This window comes from Apteryx rowi, unplaced genomic scaffold (assembly GCF_003343035.1).
Source record: "Apteryx rowi isolate R43461 unplaced genomic scaffold, aptRow1 scaffold_868, whole genome shotgun sequence".
NCBI classification, from domain to species: domain Eukaryota; kingdom Metazoa; phylum Chordata; class Aves; order Apterygiformes; family Apterygidae; genus Apteryx; species Apteryx rowi.
Genome location: NW_020451169.1, coordinates 165231 through 188619, shown reverse-complemented (window position 1 = coordinate 188619; position 23389 = coordinate 165231). Strand labels below are relative to the sequence as shown.

Here is a 23389-nt window from a genome sequence, read left to right as displayed (position 1 = left end):
ACTTTAGAACGATGGCAATATTTATCACCACAGGCTCTTCATCAGTCTCTTGAGAGTGAACCCTTTTAAAAACATGTTTTTATATATACTTTCTACAGAATTTCCATTTCATGAGCACACTGCTATGTTACATTGACTTCATTTCCCCTTATTTTAGCTCCAAATGAAACACTTCAGCTGTTAGCAGAAAAACAGCAGTTTTTGTAGTGACATAAGGAATCTGTGGGAGTGAAGGAAGCCAGATATGACATATATAACATTCCTTATAATTCTGGAGATCATTCATCTTGTATTCAGCAATAAGGTTTTTTTCCCCAAGGCCTGACAAATATATAACCCTGCTTCTTGATCTAAGTAAACTTCAGAGAACAATATTCCCCAGCTGAGTTTATAACATGCCAAACTTGCAGAACATGCAGGTTATTCCACAACAGTGTCTTCTACTCATCACTTGTTTTTACAACAAGAAGTATTTGAGAAGTCTGATGTAAAGTGAAGAGGTGGCAGATAATATGGATTCAGACACTGCTACAAAAGGTCACAATGAAAAGAAGGAAAGAAAGCTTAACCACACTGATTTATTAGCAGACAGAACTCAAAGCACCTGCAAAAGCATACAGCACCACAAAGCCTACTGTTAAAATGAAAAGAATATTAGAATTATGTCAGACCCAAGACAGCTGCATTGTCAATAATGAAGAGTGCTTTCCTAAAGAAGAAATGTAGACCCCGAATAAGTAAGAAACAACTTACAGGTTGTTTTAAAACAGTTCTTCTTATTTCTGCTTTTTAATGAAAGCTTCGTCCACTGTTTTATGTTGGGAAGAGTCACTGGAGAGAACCTCACTGCATTTATAGAAACTGTCAAGCACCTTTATGACCCTAACCRGCACTGTCTGGTTTGCTAGACAGGTAAGGTACCTGAAAAATACTGCGATCCTTGTCATCCCCCCACTTTTGGGGAGCTTGAGGGGAAAAATATGTGCAAACCTAGAAATAAGAACCAGTAAAAGGTCATGTAACAGACCAAGTGAAAAGCCAGAATTTTTCACCTTATCCCTGGGACCTGGATATAGACATGGAAGCTGAGCAGCATGCTCAAAAATCAACTACAAAGGAGAAAAAACAGAGCAAGCTTTGCCAAGCAGAAATGTCTACAATATGGTCTTAGCCAGACACAAGCTGTCCAGGTCCCAAACTATTTGATTAATGAGCATTTTGAAAATAATAGCTTTTGAGCGATGGTACTTTAAATTTGTTAGTGTCTTAAGCTTTTACAAAATATGCAAGCACTCCATGTTTAATTTTCAGACTGGCAGTGGCTTAATAGTGTTTAATTTATTCACAGATAAGTGCTCAGCATTGCGCATCTCAGCATTTACGCTTGTGTGCCTTCAGTACTCTATTGTTCATGGATTTTTGACAATCTGTATTTGAATGAGTAAGACAGTATATTCCTAAACATGGCTGAATTTGTCAGATTGTTTGTCAGGTAGTCCCAGTACCATCACTACAGTGGTTTCTGAAAAGCTGGAGTTGTTCAGAGCAGGGACGTTAGTTTAAATGAGTTTAACAGTCTAGAAAAGAAAAAAAGTGCTACTGATTTTCAGAAGAGGTAAAGCATCTAATTTCAGCATTTGTGACATGAATGAAAAACATCTGAGTTCTGAGTCAAAGCAGCTAATTGTTTCAAAAGTAGAAGTTAAGTTAGAGTAAAAAAGGGTTTAATAAAATGTGAAGGGCAAAACAGAATAATGTTTGATGACACTTAAATAAAATGCCTTTTATAGTCTGAAAACATTCCAGCAATTTACTATAAGGCTTTTTTGTATTTTGATTATTTGTCAGATTCTAAGGTAGGGGTTTTGTTTGTGTTTTGAGGTTTCTAACTAAGTCAAGAAGATTTTTTTTTGAAATCTCAAAAATTCTCATGAGTTAGGAAATTCTACACTCCAGTCAGCCTTGATTAGAAAGCTCTTTAGCAGGGGACATGCTATGAAGATTAATTTCATTAGGTCCCAACATGAGGGAAACATTCTTATCTATGTCAAAATCAAGGTGACATTTCTATAAACTGGTCATAAACATCTGGAGATGTAGTTATGACTCCTGTATGGACTTCATCAAATTTGATGGACAGCTGCCTTTCTGTATGCAGGTGCCTGTCACTGTGTATGTACAGGCAGTGGAGGTGGGGTACAACAGTAAAAACAAATTTTACTATGAACTGCCTCAGCAAAAATATTATAGACTGTTTATTTAGTTGATTTGTCCTCAGAAATGCTATTGCTGCAATGGACATCATGATGTATAGTAGAGCTACTTACTTTGCTCATTAAAATCCTTGAAGAAATTACCTGAGAAATAATGTTTTCCTGGTACAGGAAGTTCCTTGACAGCTGTGTTTTAATAATCCACCATCCAGGATGGTATCTGCTAAATCATTTAGCTTGGAGGGAAAAGAATAATACATAACTAAGTGCAAGTAGATGTCCTTACTTGGAGGCTTTGAGTGGTGTTTTGGGCAGCAACCTAAGTAATGCCAGGCTAATGTTATGTAATCATCATTTTGGCACTCCAGAATTTCTCTCTCCATTCCTTTTATGAATTGATTTTGAGAGAGAGGGGGAGGGCTGAGCAGAAGGTAACCTACATATTCAAAACTTAATCAAGGGTCCTTAACACGATGGCAATTCTGCAATGACATTCCTTATTGTGAGGCAGATTTCTGTAAAACGTAGTCTCTAATTCTTTGGAAAGCTTTGTGCCATGCACTACTGTAAGGCATCATTCTGTGTTTGTGTGGGTTAATGTATCTCAAGATTATCTATTGATTTGTTCCATCATACAAACAACCCTAGTAGATTGTATTATCAAACTGGTGTCTGAACAGCCAAGTGTCTTGTTATGTTTCTCCTGAGGATTTCCCAGTCTTCAGCATCCTAGATGTTCAAACTTCTCCCTCCTTTTCCTCATTAGCTTATCATTTCTGGGAGTGCATGAGAGCTGTGTCCTTTATCAGAAAGAGGTCATTTAGTATACCAGCTTTTGGTCCTCTGGCATCAGTGTGGTTTGCCTTCAGCCATGCAACTCCTGGCATGTTAAATTAAAAAGAAGGGGGGGGGGGCTCATTATACTGCACTGGTTTGAACACCAAAGCATTGAATGTTTGATCCAAGGCTGCTCAGAGTCAAGTGCAGTTTTTGACAAGGCTGGGCTTTACCTGGAGTCCTACTGGGTAGGAGTCCAAGTTTAGTAAAGCCTTCAGTACATGTCATGTGCCTGAAGTCTCCACTGGTTTGGTCCCTCTTTAATTCTGGCCACCACAGGGGAGACATTGCATGGACAGGATGAAGCACAACTGGTTTTACTTATCTGAATGGGGAACAAGTTCTGAGCATTTAGAGAAACTGCTTTAAAAACATCTGCCACTGGCTTGCGTTGGGTGGTGATTTCCTGTTTGTGAACCATCACCGAGCTGCTCAAAGAACTTCTGTCTTTCACATTATTCTTATATATTGTTTAAAATCTGATACATTGTTCAGAGAGCATAGGAAACAGCCAAATACTTCTGTGTTCATTGTGTTTCCTGTCCTGCCTTCAGGATAAATTTTAACACTGTTCTTGGTGAATACGGATGACAACCTATGAAGTTCATTCACTTTAAGAGAATAGCACCAGTTGCTCAGACTATTATTTTTTTTGATCATTGTGCACACTTACGAAAGTTGGGCTTTCCTTATTGGCCCAATCTGTAGCCTCCATTTTTCTGAAATAATAGCCTGGGTGCCACAGCTCTGAACCAGATGAATTGTTTGTATAGTGTGGTCCTCAAACAGATACAGCAACAAAAGCATCCAGCCCACGCTTGCATTGTGTAATTGAAATACAGTATTCATAGCTCTGGAAAAGATTTATGATATTCCTTTAGTTAGAATTTCAAATGCACTAGGAATAAAGAAATAAAATCACTGAAGAGGCATATCTCTGGAAGAATCAGACAGCAATACATATACATGCATCACCATCCTTCTTGCTCTTGAGATGCAGTTARTACAAAAGACAGAAAGCCTGAAGGAAGTAGAAAGGCTATTGAACAACATAAAAATCATCAGTGAGTGAAAATTCACATAACCATTCTTGACAGCTGCAGTTACCTTTGGCCTGCAGCTAGTCATGAGCCTGGCAGATACCAGCTGGACAAAATGAACCCAGAGACATCCAGAGCAGCCAAACAGAAGTGCTCTGGAGCACCTCTGAAGCGTATCTAACAGCCCTGCTTTTCTGTGCCTGCTCAGCGAGGAACGTATGTAGTGACTTTCTGCATTATCTTCCATGGGCAAGTAGGGTAGCCTGAATGGTCCATGTAAAATCATTTGAAAGAGGGACCTGATGCTTGGTATAGACATACCAAACTCCTGGATGGGGCTGAGCTGGCTGAATGAAAATGAGTTTTTGCTTCAGTCCTTTCGCATCATGGTAGAAGTCCTGCTTTATTTAACCTTTTAATAAATAAAGGTAGGCATGACTGTGGTGAGAGAGATGGACATATGCTGGGGAAATTCTGATTATTCCCCCATTTCTCTATCAGGAAACTTTCTATGGGTATAATGAGCCAAATTATACTACTTTGCCTTTACAGAAGCTTCTCTGTAATCATGTATTTGGTATCTGTGATAGTAAACAAGTGCAGTCCTACAGTGGAATTTTGACTTTCACAGCCAACGCGATCAGGATTGTCGATGCATTCCTGTAGTTGTTACAGAAGCTTAACTCTTCTACCTCATCTTCTATATTGCATCCTTTAAGAGCCACTCGCAGGACAAATATATCGATGATTATTAAGCTTATGATTAGTTCTGGGTAGAGACTAGACCTGACTTATTTGAGTCAGTCTAACTCCCCCACTTTGTGGGGAGTTAGACTGATTTGAGTTTGCTGGATTTAACGAATCCTATCAAACAGCATAAGAAAGTGTTTACTATTCCTGTGTCTGTGTGCTAGAAATGGAAGTCATCTAAACTAGCAAATAAAATACCAGCCAACAAATAAATCTCTTCCTGCAAATAATCCAGGTTCCATTGTACAGGAGCAAGTTGCTTTCCATATGTCTACAGCTGCTGGCACTTCTGAAGGTCTTACAGAGATCTATAAATTCTCAATGATATTGAATTGTAGTTAGCTGTATAAATGCCCGTATGAATCTGGGATGACATACCTGAATTCAACTTTACCTTATGCAAATGCTTTATTGCAGCAGATGACTAAATTTTGCCATTGCTTACTTCACTCTCAGCCATATCTGCTTTTTGCAAACCAAAATATATACATGCATATATACATTGTGCATTGCAAAACAAAATTTGCACTTCATCCAAGACAGTTAAAGAGAAATGGAAAATTAAGAGACGGCTTCAGAACTGAGGAGATTAAAAAGAATCAAGCCTTCTCAGTGATGAGAAAAAGGAGCAGAAAAAGAGGCTGGAAAGAAATGCAGGCAAGAACAAACCTGAAAACCAGAAAAGAGCTTCTGAAGAAATTTCCAGTTCTGAGAGATTTGTGTTGTGGCTGCAGACCTCTAAGTGATGGACAGACAAAGGAAGCCTGGAAACCAGGACTTACATTGTCTTGCATTATTTATGCATATAGAAATGTTGTATTCTTTTCACGAGCCCCTAAAGAAACAACACCTGTTTTCTTAGAAAATCAGTGACTTCTTTGCATTCACAGTCATTTCTCTTAGAAACAGCTCTGTGCTATTTTATTACAGATGGATTTGGAGAGGGAGAGAATAGGATATTTACTAAATTTGAGAAAAATTTTGAGTATGAGGTATTTTTCATATTAATTTCCCCCCAACCTACTCTAATTTCTTAACCACTTTAGACTCCTTACATTTCTTACAGCATTATTTCATAATGGGTTCACATGACTCTTGATCTCTTTGGAGAACAAATTATTTACCCAGTGGTCCCATGGCTGTTCACACATGTAAATGAAGGATTCAGAATGGGGCTGGGTTTGTGCTGTCAACAGTTCTATAATGCTGCAACGTAACCTCCTTCAGCTCTCCTGCAGCCTGAGTTTTTAAGCTGGGGAAAGCTTGCATTTAAATCTCTCTTCAGATATAGATCCTCTTCTGTGGATGGCATTGGTAACAGTCCTGACATTGTATTTATGGGTGTTCTTATGTACTTAGGTGTTTCTTTATGTGCTTTTTTCTTGTTTTTCTTGTTGTTGTTAGCAACTTTGATTCCAGTCTTGTTACTTCACTTCTGCTGGAGTTCCAGCTTGCACTGTATTTCATGTTTATTGCCTGAAAACATGAAAGATCTCTTTAGTTTAACACAGAAAGAATGTGGAGGACATTTAACTGCAAGTCCACTTGGAATAATTTTTCTGAACTAAAGTTATCTTTTCTCCTTTCCATTTCTCTGCAGGTCTCTCATGATTTTGCAATCAATTTTAATGAAGACAACCCTGAATGTGCAGGTAACACTAATTTCAGGACAGACTGATTGCTGTAGTTTTTCTGTATGCAGAATGCTGTTGTATTTCTTATAGTATCCTCTGAATATTGTTAAAAGTGCTTTTTTTTTTTTTAAGAAAACAGGCAAGAGTTTCAAAACTTGACAGATTCCAAGCTGTCAGACTTACCTTTAGAAACCTTAGAAAGTGCCACACATTTATTTTCTGAAAAACAGATTCCTTTAAAAGTATGTTAAGTTGGCTGTTTAACACTTGCACTTCCCCAAATTACTAGGTGCTTCTGAAAATGAAGCCATCTTTTCTAGATTTTTTCTACATTTGGTCTTCAGCTACAGCAGCATCATAGGTTTTGCAGCTAAGGAGGGTAGGACACACAAAGGCAGGCTTTGCATCCCTGTGATCAAAGACGCTCTCTCCTCTCTTCAGAGCCAGTCATTTAGCAAGACCTAAAGCAGCTGTAGCCTGCTGCAAGTCAGTCCAGTGATGTCCAGCACCAAAGAGTCAGGGCAGCAGCTGAGGACAGCTGTGATAGAAGAAAGCACGCATTGCAGCAAATGCCAGGATGCCAGTGCGAGCCTGTCTTAACACAGCATAAGATACTGATGTGTTCTAGCGACAGTCACTCATTCTCAGTAGTCAGAGGATAGATTTGTTTAGCAGATTTGCCTTATGTCTTCTATGTGTGAGGTACTCCAGTGACTGATGCTCACTCTCTAGAATCTCCTGCCACAATTCACCACACATGTTGTAAAAGATGAGAACAGGACAATAATCTCTCAGTAGTTTACCAAGTAATCCCAAACTAACACTCATATGAGAGTGTTGGTCAGATGATCATTGCTGTCTATACTCCACAGGTTGTTGTTATTCCTCTTTATCCTTCTGCTGCCATCCAGACATTGAAACAGGTGTTTCAAAATGCTCTTCTCGTTCAAACTTCCTAGTTGCTCCTCTCAGCCCTTTTCAGATTTATTAATGCCCTTAATTCAGACATGGTCAGCAGAATATGCTTAGGATGAGAGTTAAGATGCCAGGGAATGAAGTGAATAAGAGAGGACAAGCAATTCAAGGAAGAGTGGCATTCAGATTTCATGCATCCTAAATGCAAGACCTCTGTTTTTAGTACAGTGGGCATTCCTGCTTTGTTGATGCATTGGGATTGGCAGACTGCCACAGCTTCTGGAGATCAGATGCTTGAACTGTAATTGGGCATAAGACCTGCATTGCTTAGTGTGTTTACACAGTGTTTTATATTGCTTTTAAGGAATTAAAAAAGTTCAAGTTAGATGTATGCATCTAGATGTGTTTGTAAGTTTGCGAGCCAGCCTGGAGTTGAGGTTTTAGTCAAACTTACGGTGTGCGGTTGAGGAGGGGAAGCAGAACAGACCTCAGAATTTTGTCTTGACCAGGAAAAGAAATCATGTTTTGAAATGTGTTAGTTTGCCTGATTCTGAACACAGACAGGTGGGCATCTACACAGGGCATGATCTGTTTAAAACATCTCAGTTAACAGTGGTCAGCACTTAGGTGATACCATATTTATGCATATAGTGTTTATAGTGAATATAGCTTTGTTTCCCAGTCTAAACAAATTCCTGGAACTTGATGGGACATTTTGATGCTGTAGGAAATCTAGATTGTATTCTTTTTGCATAAGTCAGGAAAAAAACCCTATCAGGCCATATGAAGAAAACATTTTTAGTCCCCCCCTTTCATGCCTCTTTGAAGTTCAAGGCTAATTCTTTTATCACCCTGACATTGTCGTATAATGATTTGTATTGATTGGGTGGAATTTGAAAAGGCTGTCACATCTGTATAGTACCAACAGCAGGCCAGAAGTTGGACAGACAAACACTCTGTAAGTGAAGAATTTACTATCTATACTATGTATGCAAAAGGAAGTGCAACTATGGAAATGAAAGGAGGTAAAAAAATGAAGGAGCTGCTTCATGAACTTTGCCTTGGCTTATGTTAATATTTGTTACATACTTAAGCTTGATTCATTCTTTGCATAAGACTCAGTTATCTGATAAGTTAACCCATCACCTATGCGGAGTTTTAGGGTTAAGAAGCCATAGAAAGATGGTGACAACATGACAGAAAGCCAGGAAAGAAATTTTACAGCATTCTTACGCACATCTAAAAGATAATAAAAAGCACTTCCTTTGTCCTAGATTCCTAAATGATACCTTTTAAAATAATATCCAGTTGGATGAAGGCAAGAAAAGGAAACAAACCAGAAAACATGTTGTTTAATCATCTGTTGCGGCTTGCTCATCACCTGCCTGTCATGGATGCTTGATTAGCTCCTATAGCCAATTGTTCTGTGATGTGTCTCTGACTTTCCTAGCTGTTTTCACTAAATTAGATGGCACAGAGTGCAGTAACACCAACACATGCTGTGAAGAGAGGTTGCTTTTTGGGACAAAAATGGAAGAGAGAGAAAGTTCACTATTTTTCAACACTATTTTTCCTTGGAATATTTATCATACTAGCCAAAAAACATGGGTAAATTGCTGAAGGCATCTCGGTTTGACCCAAGAAACAGAGTTTGGGTCCAATATAAAAACTATATGGCTGATTTACTTTTGAGGAATGAAATCCCTGTCTTTGTGGAAGTAGTGAGCTGTACCTGAGGCCTAAAATTAAGCCTAAAATTGGCCTAAAGTTAAGCCTTAACTTAAGCCAGGCCTAAACTTAAGCCAGGCTTTTTAGAGTCTTTATTGTCTGAGGAAGAAAGTAAGTGAAAACCTCTAATCTGAATGAACCCTTTTACACATGCATCCTTACACATACAAATATACACATTCATACGGCTATTAAAAATGGATTGCAATTAAAAACACTAAGAGTTGAATTGTGAAGAAAGGTACACATTGGCTTATTTAAAACAAAAGGGTACAAGAAAAGTAAGTTGCCAAGTAAGCGGCTCATATCTTAATGGATTAGGCTGAATAAGGAGAGAAGATATTTCTAAAAGATATTAATCTAAGATTGCATACAGAAAAGTGTGTTTCTAGAACATGCTTTTTTCCAAGTCGAAAGCAACTCTCTGACACAAACCATGCTAAATCTGTGTGGAATGAGGGGAATAAGATTTATCTCATATTATTTTAATGCATAAGACAAAAAACAGTGCATCTTGCCATCATCTTAGTGAAGATTTACGAGGCCTTCATGAAAGATCAATAAGTACATGTAATGAAGTCCTTAGCAGGTTTAAAATGGGGAGCTAACAAAGGGCCAGTTTTCCAATATGTAATTTAGTCACTGGAATTACCAAGGGAAATTTTGTATTATTACATTTTAGCCAATCATAGATATAATTGGAGAGTGCTCTTTTGTCTGTAAGTGCTGCAATGGAAATACATGTTCATAACTACCTGTAAAGAGAGAAGACTGTTCTCCAGCATCTCAACCTACGAGGTTCAGGTGTGTCTTTGTAAAGTAATTACAGCTCTCTAATTTATTAGTAATGGGTCTGCATCCATATATCCTGTAAACATAATTGAGTAAAAGATCATGAGTAAGCTAGTCTCAGTAAAGACTGAGAAAACTCAGTGAAAATTGAGACTGGCTTAGGATCTTACTGAAGTCATTTCATTCTTCAGCATCCATTACAAAGCTCTTCAGTCTGTCACATTTTTTTCCAACTTTAGACCTCTAATCCTTTAGGTCTGGTAAGTTGGGAGTTCTGCATGTGGACGTAATGTGCATCACTTCAAGAAATCCTTCTCAGTGATTGAAAACACCAATTCCCAGTCTGTGATCTGTCAAGTATGTCAACAGAATTCTGTTCTCCATGGTCTGGCTATATATTCTGAAATGAAAAAGCAAAAAATAGCTAGTTCTCCATCAAAACTTCTTGACTAAAGTTCATTTTTTTTGTAGACTGCAAAGCATCCTTTTGTTTACTCCTAGATTTCACAGGTTTTGGTCATGGTCAAATTCAACCATTAATCAATTATGCAAAATCACCCTGAAAAATTATTTTTTAGCACACTGGGGAGTCAGGTATTTGAAAAAGATATTTGAATTCCTTAACAGCTCTAGGTTGTATATGCAAAGGACGAATTTGTTCGTAACTACCATGGTAAACAGAAATAAATATTTGTCTGAAGAGGAGAGAAACATGTTGAAGGGTTTCTAATTTGTGTCTGCTCTTTTAGCATGAATGTTACCTGGTGATCAGCAAGGGATCACTTACACCTTGAACTGAGAAGGATGAAACCTATTACATTGCAAGCTGATACCTGGAAAATACACATTAAAAGCTGCTGGGAAGGAGAAGCATGTTATAATGAATTATATATTGCAAGATAGGTTCAAGGCAGCTAGAGACAGCTTCTCTGAAACTATCTGAAGTTGTTAGTCCTTGCTAATTAAGTGACATTTTGAATTTATTCATTAAGGACCTGCCTTTTATTTACACTTTAAAAAAGCAGAATATTGGTGATGTGCTCCATCTTACTTACTTACTTGCCTCTTATTTGTGTGTCTTTTCATACCAGGAATCCAAGGAGTTGTGGAGGCTTATCAGAGCTGCCTTCCAAAGCTGCAGCTGTATGGGCCAACAAACATTGCTCCCATCATCCAGAAGGTGGCAAAATCAGCATCGGAGGAGACCAACACCAAGGAAGCCTCGGTATGAGCACTATGCTGTGTTTGGTATTTTCTTGCTGTATGATGGATCTCTTCTAGGCAATCACAACAATGCTTTTTAATGTATGTGAATCATGTCTTAACAGTTTTCATTAACTGCCTTCACAGAAGGCAACTTGAGTCTCTGTCAGCTAGAGCAGTGTATCTAACCTTTATGCCACTGATAGTAACAACTTTAAACTCTTCTCCCACTGTTCTGTTTCCTGCTTTTAGAGCTTTATTACTATAAAACACATGGTTCTTCACTGAGGAAACACAAATAGCAGCACTAAGGTACAAAAATTTAGCGGCTGAGCCCTAAAAGTGTTGATCATACCAGGAGATGAGTTCTAATGTTTCCCTCCACAATCTACCCAATTTCAGATATCTTGCAGAGGCTGTACTAAAACTCCTTTTGTTCACCTAGGGTTTTTCTCCAGCCCTTCCTTTGAAAACTGTAGTGATACTGTTGTCAATTTGCTCTTACTGACAAGCAGTATTACGTGCCTTTTAGAAGTCAAGAAACAAGTCTGTAAGTCTACATATAATACAAAACCTATAACAGATTTTTGGGGCTAAAAAGCTTAAGCATAGGTGGTGTTTTAAATGTATGTTATTGAAATACCTTAAGTTTATTTTTCTTCTGCCTTACTAGACAGAATGAGAGAAAGGGAGAATGAGATAATGGGAGAAAGTATGTGAGCCATTGGGTTTGAAACATCTATAAATATAGCAGTGATGTGGGAGTCAAGGGTGTAAGAAATCCTTGCATACCTCAGCAGGAAAAATGACTATGTATAGGAATAGAATAGAGCTGTACACTGGCATGCAGCTCATCACGAGGCCTGGAGCTTTCCCTAAGCTTTCTTCATGTGGTGAGCTATATTTTAAGTCTTATTATGGCAGCAGTTCCCAGACTTTTCTGTTCATAACCTTGGGTTTGTGATTGTCACTTCAATACCATTTCCAGGACCTTGAATAGTATGTAGGGTCCCAGTCCCAGAATGGGGAATTGCTCTGTTTGAATCTCCATACCCACCTAATCTTAAGGTGCCTCACTCTGTTCCCAGTACTGTTGCTGAACCAATATGTCACATTTAGTAACTTACTTCATCCTCCTTAACCTGAACTTCCCCATTCTGTGTTTGTTTGAAAAATAAATTAATTTATAGCACTACTCTTCAAGATAAAATCCTCTCCTTGCCTGTTTTGTTTTTCTTATGACAAGAGGCAATGAATAAAACCCTGTGTGAGCTGTTACAGCTGTATACACATAGACTTTAATGCTGTTTTGTGTGTTGGTATCTCTTATACACCATGACCAAATTCTACGACTTGCTCATTTTTTTTTATTAACGCACATTTGTTAAATGACTCCAGCTGCCCAACAATTCATAAAGGACCCAAGTGAGAGTTGCTCTTCCCCATTACCAAATGAAGATGTCACAGCCCATTTGATCCCAGTCCAGTGGACCTTGGAGTTTTGGGAACGAAATGACAAGCACACAAAATTGCTTGCTCTCCTTTAGAGAATGAGAAAACCTCTCTTCAGGATTCTGTATGAAGTGTATGAAAATGGATATAGTCTCCCCTGTGCACAGATACACATACCCTTCATCTCCTCAGAGACCCCATTACTCTGCAGAGTGCAATAGACCTACCCTGGTGTTGTGCTTCTCCCACAGGCCTCCCACATATGGGTCACCCTTGAGTTTGCAGAGGGCTGCACCAATCCCACTTGCCTGTTAGCAAGGCTCCTCTGCAAAGTGCTGTCATAACCTCCCTGACAGTTCTACAGGCTTGAAATGCTTCAATACCCCACTCCCCTCTGCCTCCCACTGGTTCCCAAGGAAAAAAATGTAATCAGAAACTGTCAGCAGAAGTGACTGTGTAACAGATGGAAAATAGAGCTAGTGAGGAGCTCAGGACTGTTCCAGACTTCCCAGCCAAAGTCCTGACTCTCCCTTTCCTAGCAGCTAGGAACCTCCTTCTCTGCACTATGCATTCCTTGGCGCTCTCAGCTCCTGGAAATGACCTGAACTAGAGCTAAAACCCAACAGAGGATAAATGAGTAGCTGAGGATGTTTGCCTGCAAAATGCAATTAACATTTGAGCCACTATACAGGCTTTATTTTAAAAAGTCCATGGGTGACAATTACCAGAAGCACTTTTATACTAAAAAAGAGCAAGCAGCTTTGGAAGATTAACTAATGACATGAATGACATGTTTTTTCATTTCTTGTCCAACAACTTCAGCAATATTTCATCTTGCTGATTCTGACGGATGGCGTCATCACAGACATGGCTGACACCAGAGAGGCCATTGTCCATGCTTCTCACCTCCCCATGTCGGTCATCATTGTCGGGGTGGGGAACGCCGACTTTAGTGACATGCAGATGCTGGATGGTGATGATGGGATCCTGAGGTCTCCTAAGGGCGAGCCTGTGCTTCGAGACATCGTCCAGTTTGTGCCATTTAGGAACTTCAAGCATGTAAGCTGACCTTTCCACCCATTCCACAGAGGGCTGGATGGTCCCTGGGGCTGGGCTTAACTTTGGATGGGAATAAATATTGAGTAAGTCTATAGCATTATTGTCTGAGAAAGGGGGGAAAAACAAATGAAGACTGAAACGTGCTCCATTAGTGAGCTGGGGAGGGTGGGAAAGAGATGGGGCAGATCCCTTGTGCTTCTTGTGGTGCCAGTTCTTACCTCATAATATGAGCGCTGTATTGCTCTACTTTTTCCCTTCTTTTGGTTTTCCTCCCCTACTTATCTTTCCTAGTCTTTCTTTCCGTTCTCTTTGCATCTTTTCTATATTAGGGCCATTGCATTCTGCCCTCCATTCCCACACATGTGCACCATCCCTTCATTTCCAGAGACAGCTGAAATTGCTGTGAATTTGCACTCACAGTGTTCCCTGAGAAACTGTTTACTTATTGAAATTCAGCCCCCTAAGTCCTCACAGGCAGAGCTAGCTACCTAGAGCATCCTGGTTGCCTCCAAACCCTGTCCCAAACTTTGTATAAGAACACATCCCAGAAAGTGATGTTAGTAAGAGCTTGCCTATGCCTTCAGCCAGCGCTTCCTGCCTGAGCCCAGCATGGTGTAGGAGATGCTCTAGAAGAGAGGAAGCAACAGACCCGGCATTAACTCACTTGCCAAAGTTGAAATAATCCCTTGGCCATGTACACTTTCTTCCTCAGTCACCACCTCTCCATTGCAGCATCTATCCCCAGGGACTTTCTCAGCAGCTGGGTGGAGACAGTATTAATCCACTGAAGGAGCTTTCCCCCACACAAACAGGTTTTCCAGGGCCCTCTTCCTCCACAGGGAGGCATGGAAGGACTGTTGTGTTCCTCTCTGGTGCTGATCGCTTCCCTTTCCCTCCATTTTTCTCCTTCTCTTCCCACCTTCCCCTCATTCCTTCTGTTATGATTAAGTAGTTCTGCTTACCATTTTTTACTCATCATGGTGTCTAAGAAGGATTTCCTTAGTATTTGATTTGAAAAGTTCCTTACCCCACAGTGGTTCTAACTCTCATTCTCCTCTTGAGTTTACCCTTTCCAAACTGCTCCTGTGCTTTAGTGATCCTTAGTGCTTGATTTGTCCCATAAAAGTTTTCAACTCTGGGTTGGTTTGTGGCCTCCATATGGGTTTGCAGTGCCTACATTTCTTTAGTTTTTCTAGGTTTTCTTGTTACCACAGGAGAGGGGGGTTTTTTGCTACTTTCAAAATACTTTCTACTCAAGCATTGTTCTCTTTTCTCTCTTCAAAATACAGTTTTGCCATATTTGTCTTAGAGCTAGACACCCTTTCTTTTTCAAACTCTTCTGAGGAATAAGAGAAACAGACTTGTTCCTCTTTTCCCCCTACCTTTATGTAAAGGATGGATCCTCATATGATGTAAGACTCACCTTGTGCCATTACCTCAGTTGAACCATGTCAAATGGCTGCAAATCTGCCCCTGAACTGTAGATACATACATTTATATGTCAATGGTGCCACTCAGTCAGCTATTAAGTATCTGCTGTAACAAAGTATGAGCATGACCTGCTCATAGCTTGCAATTCTCCTTTGACAGATAATCACAGCATGCAGTGCTGCACTGTAGTCTATTGTAAAAGTGTTGAGAGGCAAGTTATTTATAGGATGGTGCTAGACCTACTTTCAATTAGTTGAAAATATGTTTCTGCAAGGAACTGGCAAAGCCAGCGGCATTTGTTATTTTTAGTTTCACTTTGTGACTTTATAACAAAGTTGAAATCATCCTTGATTGAATAGATTAACGCTGACAATTGCAGTTCTGTCTGGGTGCTGAATATACTGTGCCATTAGTGTTAACTTGTGAGTGATTCTAAGTGTGATTTTAATTGCTAGCATTGGTCAAATCACCAATAGGTATTATTTTTAGCTGTTTTAGATTAACTTCCCCAGTACTAGGAAAGGATAGCAATCTTATAAAGTTAGTGCTTTTGTTAAATAGAGATATTTTTCTCCCTCCTTCTCTAGCAGAGATAATATAGGTATAGGGATGAATAATGTATTTGTTATGTCACAAAAGCCTATATATCTTATACAGCTTGATATTTAGTCTGTTTATTGAGATCTTTCAGCATTTCAACAAATGCCAGTGTAATGGATGAATGCCCATAACAACAGCTACTTCTGGCTGGATTCTTTATTGTGTAAGTATCCCACATAATATCTCTCTGAGCAAACTGACATTCACAGCTGTCTTGCTTACTTATCCACAGCACAAACAAAAGGAAATGCCTTTTGGGTTACCTAGTGAAAGAATTTTTTGGTAGAAATGAGTGTAATGTTTTGATTCCAGATTTTCTTTCCCCACAGAAAAATGCGGATTTAACACAAATTTGGGGATTTTGGTCATGCAAGAGAATTATCACAAATTAGCATATTACATTTGACAGTTTTAATTAAAAAATATATTTAAAAAACACATCCCATTTGTCAATGTACAGTGTGCTCGGTTTTGTTACTTAGAATGTTCAAATATTAAGTAGAAAACAATTTTGAAAGATTTCAATAGAAAGATTAAATATCAGGCGGTATAAGATTTATAGACTTTTCTGATAAATCAAATATTTATTTTTGCCTAAATCTATATTACTTCTACTACTGGCAGAAAGAGGGAAGAAAATGCTATTGGGAGGTGACTATTTTTATTTTTTATTTTGCTGGAACAGAAGAGCAAAATTCATTTGGAGTCAACCCAAACAATATTTTTTTCATTACTTCAATTCTCAGGTCAGCCTGCAAATCAAAATCTCATGTCTATCCAAAGCGATTGAAAATAACATTTCCAACAGCTGTCCCTGTGAGTTGGTGAGTTTGACTGTAGAGAAGGTTCTGATCCAGCAAGGCACTCATACAGGCACTTAACTCATTTCACTTAGTTACAGTTATACCTAAAACTTCTTACCCACTTAAGCAGGCTTAAGACCGAAGATAGAAAAGAAAGCTTTATTATAAGGGTTTAATTTTCTACATGATATTAGCATATCAGGAGTACTTCAGAAAAGCGTCTTGCCTTATTGTCTATCTCTCTTTAAGGAATATCTTTGATGCTGTAAAAATAACAATAATAATAATTGTAGTGATTCTTAGCAAATCCTATAGTTGCAGAGGTTTGATAAAACCAAGGTAACCATTATTGTTTAAAAATTGTCCCATATTACATTGGGCGATGTGCACAACTCACTACAGGGGAACATAAAAAAGAGAGGGAAAATATTTTCTCTAAACTCAAGTGAATTTCTGCTCTCTGTAATTATTACCATCCCAGCAATGTGAGTGTCCTTCACCTGAAACTGTAGAACAGCGATGCTCACAATAACTGAAATGCAGATGAGGAAAATCACCTGTCTCAATCCATTTATTTAATATCATGATATTCTAAGAATTGAATTTTTCTGCTGGTAGAATGCACGATAGATTTACTGTGCACAAATTTGATGACGCAAGTAGACTATATTCCTCTCTTCATTGTGTTTAATCATAAAGCCTAACAACTGTGACTTAATAACACATATCACAAATGAGTGTGGAAAGTGTAGCTCTTACCACTGCAAGGAGCAATGTTTTGCACCATGCATTGTAATTAAAGATTAAGCATTGTGAGGCTATAGAACTGAATCAACAGTCATTTGTAACATATACCAATTATCATCAAAGGGGATTATTTTCCTGCTGCCAGCTGATCTTATTGTTGTGTATTAGCCATCAGTTGAGAACTATTAATCTTGAGGTGTTTATTGCTAGGATGCTCTTCAAGCATAGCATTTAAACGCTGGAAAAATGTTAGAGTAAAACATTAATGTGTCATCTGGGTTAAAAACCCAATGAAAGGTAACTTTTACACAGCACCATTGGCCTGTGACTGTTTTATAGCTCAAAAGTTATTGGTTCTGATTCTCATTTACAGAAAAGCTGATTTGCGCTGTCTGGCCTAGAAGTGGGAGTGCTTTGTCATCACAAAGATACATATGGTACAGGTAGTCCGGACTATCGGACAGGAGATCACCCCTCGCCCCAGTTTGGGGATTTACCCTACTAGAAAGAGCTCCAGGACCAACACACATCACTGCCATGATAAAACTCTTTAAAGCAACGATTGTCCGTGTTCAGACTTAAGCACTGAGCCAAGCCAGCTACCCTGGAGCAACTGTATGTGGGCCCACACTTAGCCAGCTTCACCTCTGGGCATAGTAAATGTGTCAGCTTAAGCCTCAGTGAAAGGCTTTTTATTTCACATGCATTCTGGGCTAGGAGTGCATATCTGGGCACTTCTGTGGCTCAGTTGACTCCTTCAGTGGTGGTGATTCAGCCGTGCATCTGAGCCTTTACAGTGTCCGGTCTGAAGGGCTGACCCTTCATTTGGGAAGAAGGGATGTGACGTTGGGAGAGACACCAAACAGCAGCAGGAGGATGATGCAGAGAGATGAGCGTTGGCCCAGTTTTCAGACRTGGACTACACATGTGATCCCGAGAAGCTGATGGCGAGTGCTGCTATGCAGCATTTTTTAAAATAAGACAGTGTGAAGTTTCCTATTTGCTAGGGCTTGTGTGTGTGGTGGTGACTCAGGATTCTTCCTCTGCTCCCTGTTTTTATCCTGTATGTAGGGCTATATTTCTGGTAGGATGACAGACAAGCAGGTTAAGTGTATATGCAGCTTTGGCACACTGAGGGGAGATTGAAAAAAATAATAATTCTCAGTAGTGACATAGAAATCAGCCATTTGCCTGACTCCCAACGGATGTTTTCTGATGATTTCAATGAGAGAAGGTATAGGTGAGAGCGGAGCACCTGTGGAAAGCCCATGAATTTTATTCTGAAGGATTAAAACAGATGGGTCCTGTTACTGTGTAACACCTGGAAAAATTGCTGTTCTGTCATACGACGTATGGGTTCTGCCTTGTCGGTTTGTTTATGTAGAAATGTTCCAGACTTTTGCCTGCACAAACATTTTTGTATAAATGTCTCAGTAAGGAAATAGTGGCTCCTTTCAGTCCTCACTAATAACATACACAACTCAATACCAGTGGTGGAGTAAGTTTTGTTTCTAGTTTTGCTAGCAACATCTTTGTATTTATAATATAATATTTGATGCTGGGATTTATAATACCGCTTCCCCTTTCTGCATCCCTGGAGTAGTGTGCCTATGAATAGCAGTGAGTTAACTATGTACATCCTGTGTAAACCTAATTGTGAGATTCAGGAAGTATAAGGATTGAGTCCTATGACAGACAGTAGTGCAAAAAACCAGTCAATCCAGCTACTTTGTGATATGATGGTTTTGAACCCTGGGTGAAAATATTAGAGTCAATGAGGAGGGAAGTGTTCATTAATGTGGGGAAAAGTACTTGGTGTGCAGAAACATGACCCAACCACAGGCTGAGGAGTTATTGTGCATGAGCTGAGCTGCATGTCTGACCCATGTGTGCTCTAACTGGAGATAAACACATTAGTTTAAACCTCTAATACTGAAGTTTAAGCATTTGCATTTTTACTGCATTTCTGTKGTGGGCTCAGAGGGGAACATGGTCAGGTAGGCTGGCTCAAGGGGGACTGGAAACAGCTTTCTCAAAATGCTTAGAAACAGTCAAATCCAAAATATGGGGCAGCAGAGTGCTTTTGAGCTACATGGAAGAACAGGAGCCCAGTTCTGTCACTGCTGAGTACAGGGGCTGGAGAGCAACCTCGCTGCACGTGCAGGTAATGGTTGCGCACAACACATCCACAGAGCCCCACTGTTTAAAACGAAGCATTATCAGGGTGTGAGGCAGCAACTGTATATTGTCAATGGAGGGCACAGATTCTCATTGCACTGGGAGGTAGCTCTTCTCCCCGCCTGAGGCRAAAGCCCTTGGCCATCTCTACATTTAAGGGACAGCAGTTCTTACGGAGAGCTGCCACTGGTTGACACCCACCATTTATATGTTGCAGGAAGGACTTTAAAGCCCCCACAAAGCCTAGGAATGAAGCCTTCTGGTGAACATGGTTCAATTCCAATGAAAACAAAATATTTTCATTTGAATTAAAACTTCCCCAGCCATTAAAACACCATGATAGAGCCTGGAGATCAGAAAGGGGATGAAGGCCTCCCTTTTATTGAGATCTGCACTCATGTTCAACTTAAACTCTGCAGGCTTCCTCATTGAATACTGATATATGGAGTCTTTGCAGCCCTTTTCATTGCAGTATGGTGCTCTGCCAGACTGCAGTCAAGTTTGGGGCAACAGCTGCCCCAGCCCTGAACTTAAAACAGTCCACATGGACCTGGAACCCACCCAGAGTACTTTTGGCTTTAGCTTAGTTTTGGGCAGCTACAGGTACGAGCCCAAACTGACTTGCAAGATGAAGTTCCAGCAATACCGCCACTCACTTTGAATTTTTATGCTCTCCATTTCTATACCATACTTCCTACCTTGATCTTATGGCACCAATGCTTATGAAACCCATTGGCACTTCTAGCACAGTGACAGGTTAACATTTGTGTTTTCTACCATTTCCTGCAGGCATCCCCAGCTGCTCTAGCAAAAAGTGTTTTGGCTGAAGTTCCAAACCAAGTCGTGGACTATTACAATGGCAAAGGGATAAAACCAAAATGTACATCAGAGTACGAGTCTTCCAGGACACTAGCTCCATGAACCTGCCCACACTCTTTTACAAAATTTAAAAAAATGCTACTGTCTACAACTACTGTACTTAAAAAAAATGAAACAAACAAAAAATAGCACGTTTTGGTGATTTTTAACTAAAATAACCATTTTTTTTGCATGTGTAGCCTAAAGGCTTAAATCTGTTAAGCGGTTGTATTGTTGAAAACTTTTTATGAGGAAAAAACATCCAGAAAAAAGTGAACTCTTTACATTACAGCATGTCGCCTTGAAATAAAAAGTTATCTGTATCTGTTTTTTATACAGGTTTGTTGAAATTTTGCTAAATTTCTTATCTTTACACTGTAAAGCATTTTGAAATATTTACTGAGAGTCGATAGCCAAAATGTCTTTGGTTTAATCTGCTATGAACTGAGAGATTTTTCAAAATGGCAGATGCATGAACTGTATTTTGCATGTTAAAAATAAAAACAACACAGTTTTGCAGCTGTTGTCTTTATTTCTCTCTCTGCCACAAAACTGCCTGCTCTCAACCTCCATATTCCAACAAAAGGGTAATAAAGTGTTCCAAGAGAAAAGCATGGACATTTCTAATGTTAGCAGCTTATAATGTGTGTACCTAAACATGACCACTTAGTCTGTGGCCTGACTAGCAACTTTTCAAAAGCCTGACACATCCAATTATTATGAAGGGTTCAGATTGCAGCTGCAAACACATCTAGCTTGGAGGGCATGGTCCATCAGGATTGCATGTCTTAAAATATGCCTACTTAATCCAAATGAACTGACTGGCTTTCTAACGGGTTGCATTTTGGTTACCCAGATTTTTAATCTGTTACGCTGAAGATTTTTTATTCTGTTTCATTTGTGTTTTTTTAATCTTACATACAATATCCAACTTTGCGTGACACATTTTCTAAAAGAAATTTTGCATCGCCTGATTTTGTGACAACTAGTAGTTTGAAACTTCATTCACACATAGATCACTTGTGTGTGATAGAAAGACTGGTTTTGTTCCAAAAGACTATTCAAGTCACTATTTTAAAGAAGAGGAACAAGAGTAGATTGACAGTGGACTGATTTCTCCATTGAAATATGTATATAAATGAAGAAACTAGATCATTGTGATTCTTAGTGTTTGAATTTTGGCTTATTAATTTGCTAAAAGGCAATAGTGAAAAATGTAACTTGTTAGAAGTTAAAGATAAGATTCGACCAAAAATAATTTTAGGGTGGGATTTTCCAGGATGCACAGCTTTGGACCAGTTGTGGTCTTGTTTAAGTGAATATGTTTTTATTGCTAGTTCCTGAAGAATCTGTGTCAGGCCAATGTTGAGTACTTTGGAAAATTTCACCCAGAAGCAGATTTTTTTTGTTTTTTTTTAGAAATACCTATTTCAAAATGAGTTTGCAGGTAATATAGAAATCTAGCTTCCTTGTTCTCATTTTAAAGTAATTTCCATTGGCTCAGCTTTGATTGATGATTTGGTACCATAAAATGAAGGTAATGTATAGCCAAGATGCATGGGGCTGTCCTCCCAGCACATTCAGTTCTGTTCCATCTATATCCTGCAGCACAATCTCTCACGCTTGCTAGTAAAGATTCCTTCAGGTGATTGGATACTGAACAGCAGAAATACCCGGCAGCCAATATTACTTGGTCATAGGTATAAATTGTCTGGAGATGTCCCAACTGATAGGTCTCAAAACCACATTTTCATTTAATGGTTGACTGTTCATTCAAGGGCTTACCCCAGCAGACTGTACATCTGTCCCTCTGCAGATGTATTTCAGCTAGAAGCTACTGTGATTTTTCCTAATATCTCAAGCACCATTCTGCCAATGTATCTTATTTCTGATCTAAAACATCCCTCATTTCTTACTCCCATTCCCAACCCTTTTTTCCTTCCTTCCCTACTCTCAGAAGGAGCATTTTCTAGCTGTTAAAGCACATGACTGAAAAGTCAATGATTCCATATGTTTTGTTCCTCCAGTGTCTTACTTTGTAATCTTGGGCAAGTTGTTTAACTTCAGATTTCCTATCTGTAAAATGATGGTCACTGCCATGTATTCCTAAGTATCCAGAGCACAGTGAACAGAGGCAGTGAACAGATGCAGCAGTTTGTGCAGAAGGGCGCACGAAGGGACCTTCGCTTCTGTTCCCTGTGGTGTACGCTTCCTCAAGTATGGTTGTGACACGCCGCAGAGCGCGTTCCCCAGTGGCTGTTGGAGTTGCTGTGTCAGAGGCTGCGACCCAGACCGACCCTCTGACAGTAGATGCAGCCCTACAGGTCTCAGGCTGCAGGGAGTGCTTGGGGCCTCTCCGGGAGGCCTGGGCTGGCAGTCAGCTCTCCTGCGGAGGTGTGCTGCTGTTGACAAGTTGTGTCTTCAGGTAAGGGAGTTACGGGAGGAAGTCAGTAGGCTGCGCAGCATCCGAGAAGCAGAGCAAGAGATAGACAGGGTATTTTCGGAGACTGTGCAGCTTCAGGAGTCCCAACCCCCCACAGCAGTGGAGTTGCCGGAGGGCTCTGTGCCGTGKGAAACRGTACATCATRACAYYRTAGAAGAAGGCTGGAAACTGGTCACTGCTCGTGGGAGGAGAAAGGCTCCTACTCCTCCCGAAGACTTGCAGCTGAAGAACAGGTTTAGCGCCCTCCAGGATGAGGAGGAGATGGGCATGGCTGCAAGGGAAGTAACTGGGACAACAGACCCTGTGCCCTGCCGGAACGCCCGGAAGAAGCAGCGGGTGACTGTTGTGGGGGACTCCCTGCTGCAGGGGATGGAGGCATCTATCTGCTGACCTGACCTCATGTCTAGAGAGGTGGCCTGCCAGGGGCTCGCATGCAAGACGTCATGGAAAGACTGCCAAGGCTTGTCCGTGCTTCAGACTATTACCCACTGCTGCTCTTCCATGTGGGCGCTAATGACACCAAGGGCAAACTGGAGACCATCAAGCAGGATTTCAGAGCTCTGGGGATGGTGGTCAAGGGTCTGGGAGCCCAGGTCATCTTCTCCTCAATCCTGCCAGTGAGGGGGATGGATGAGAGGAGGAGGAGACAGACTTTCCAAGTTAACAACTGGCTGCGCTGCTGGTGTTGGCAACAGGGTTTTGGTTT

General features: G+C 39.9%; 1 protein-coding gene across 1 annotated transcript in view; it reads left to right on the top strand.

Annotated features, from left to right (window-relative positions):
• Positions 1-13985, top strand: part of CPNE4 (copine 4) — a 109208-nt gene extending 95223 nt beyond the window's left edge. Inside the window, exons 11-13 of the mRNA XM_026090644.1 lie at positions 6441-6492; positions 11001-11134; positions 13387-13985. Coding sequence (XP_025946429.1) covers positions 6441-6492; positions 11001-11134; positions 13387-13632 — 432 coding nt within the window. The 3' untranslated portion in view covers positions 13633-13985. The remainder of the gene's footprint in view (positions 1-6440; positions 6493-11000; positions 11135-13386) is intronic.
• Positions 13986-23389: the final 9404 nt, after the last annotated feature.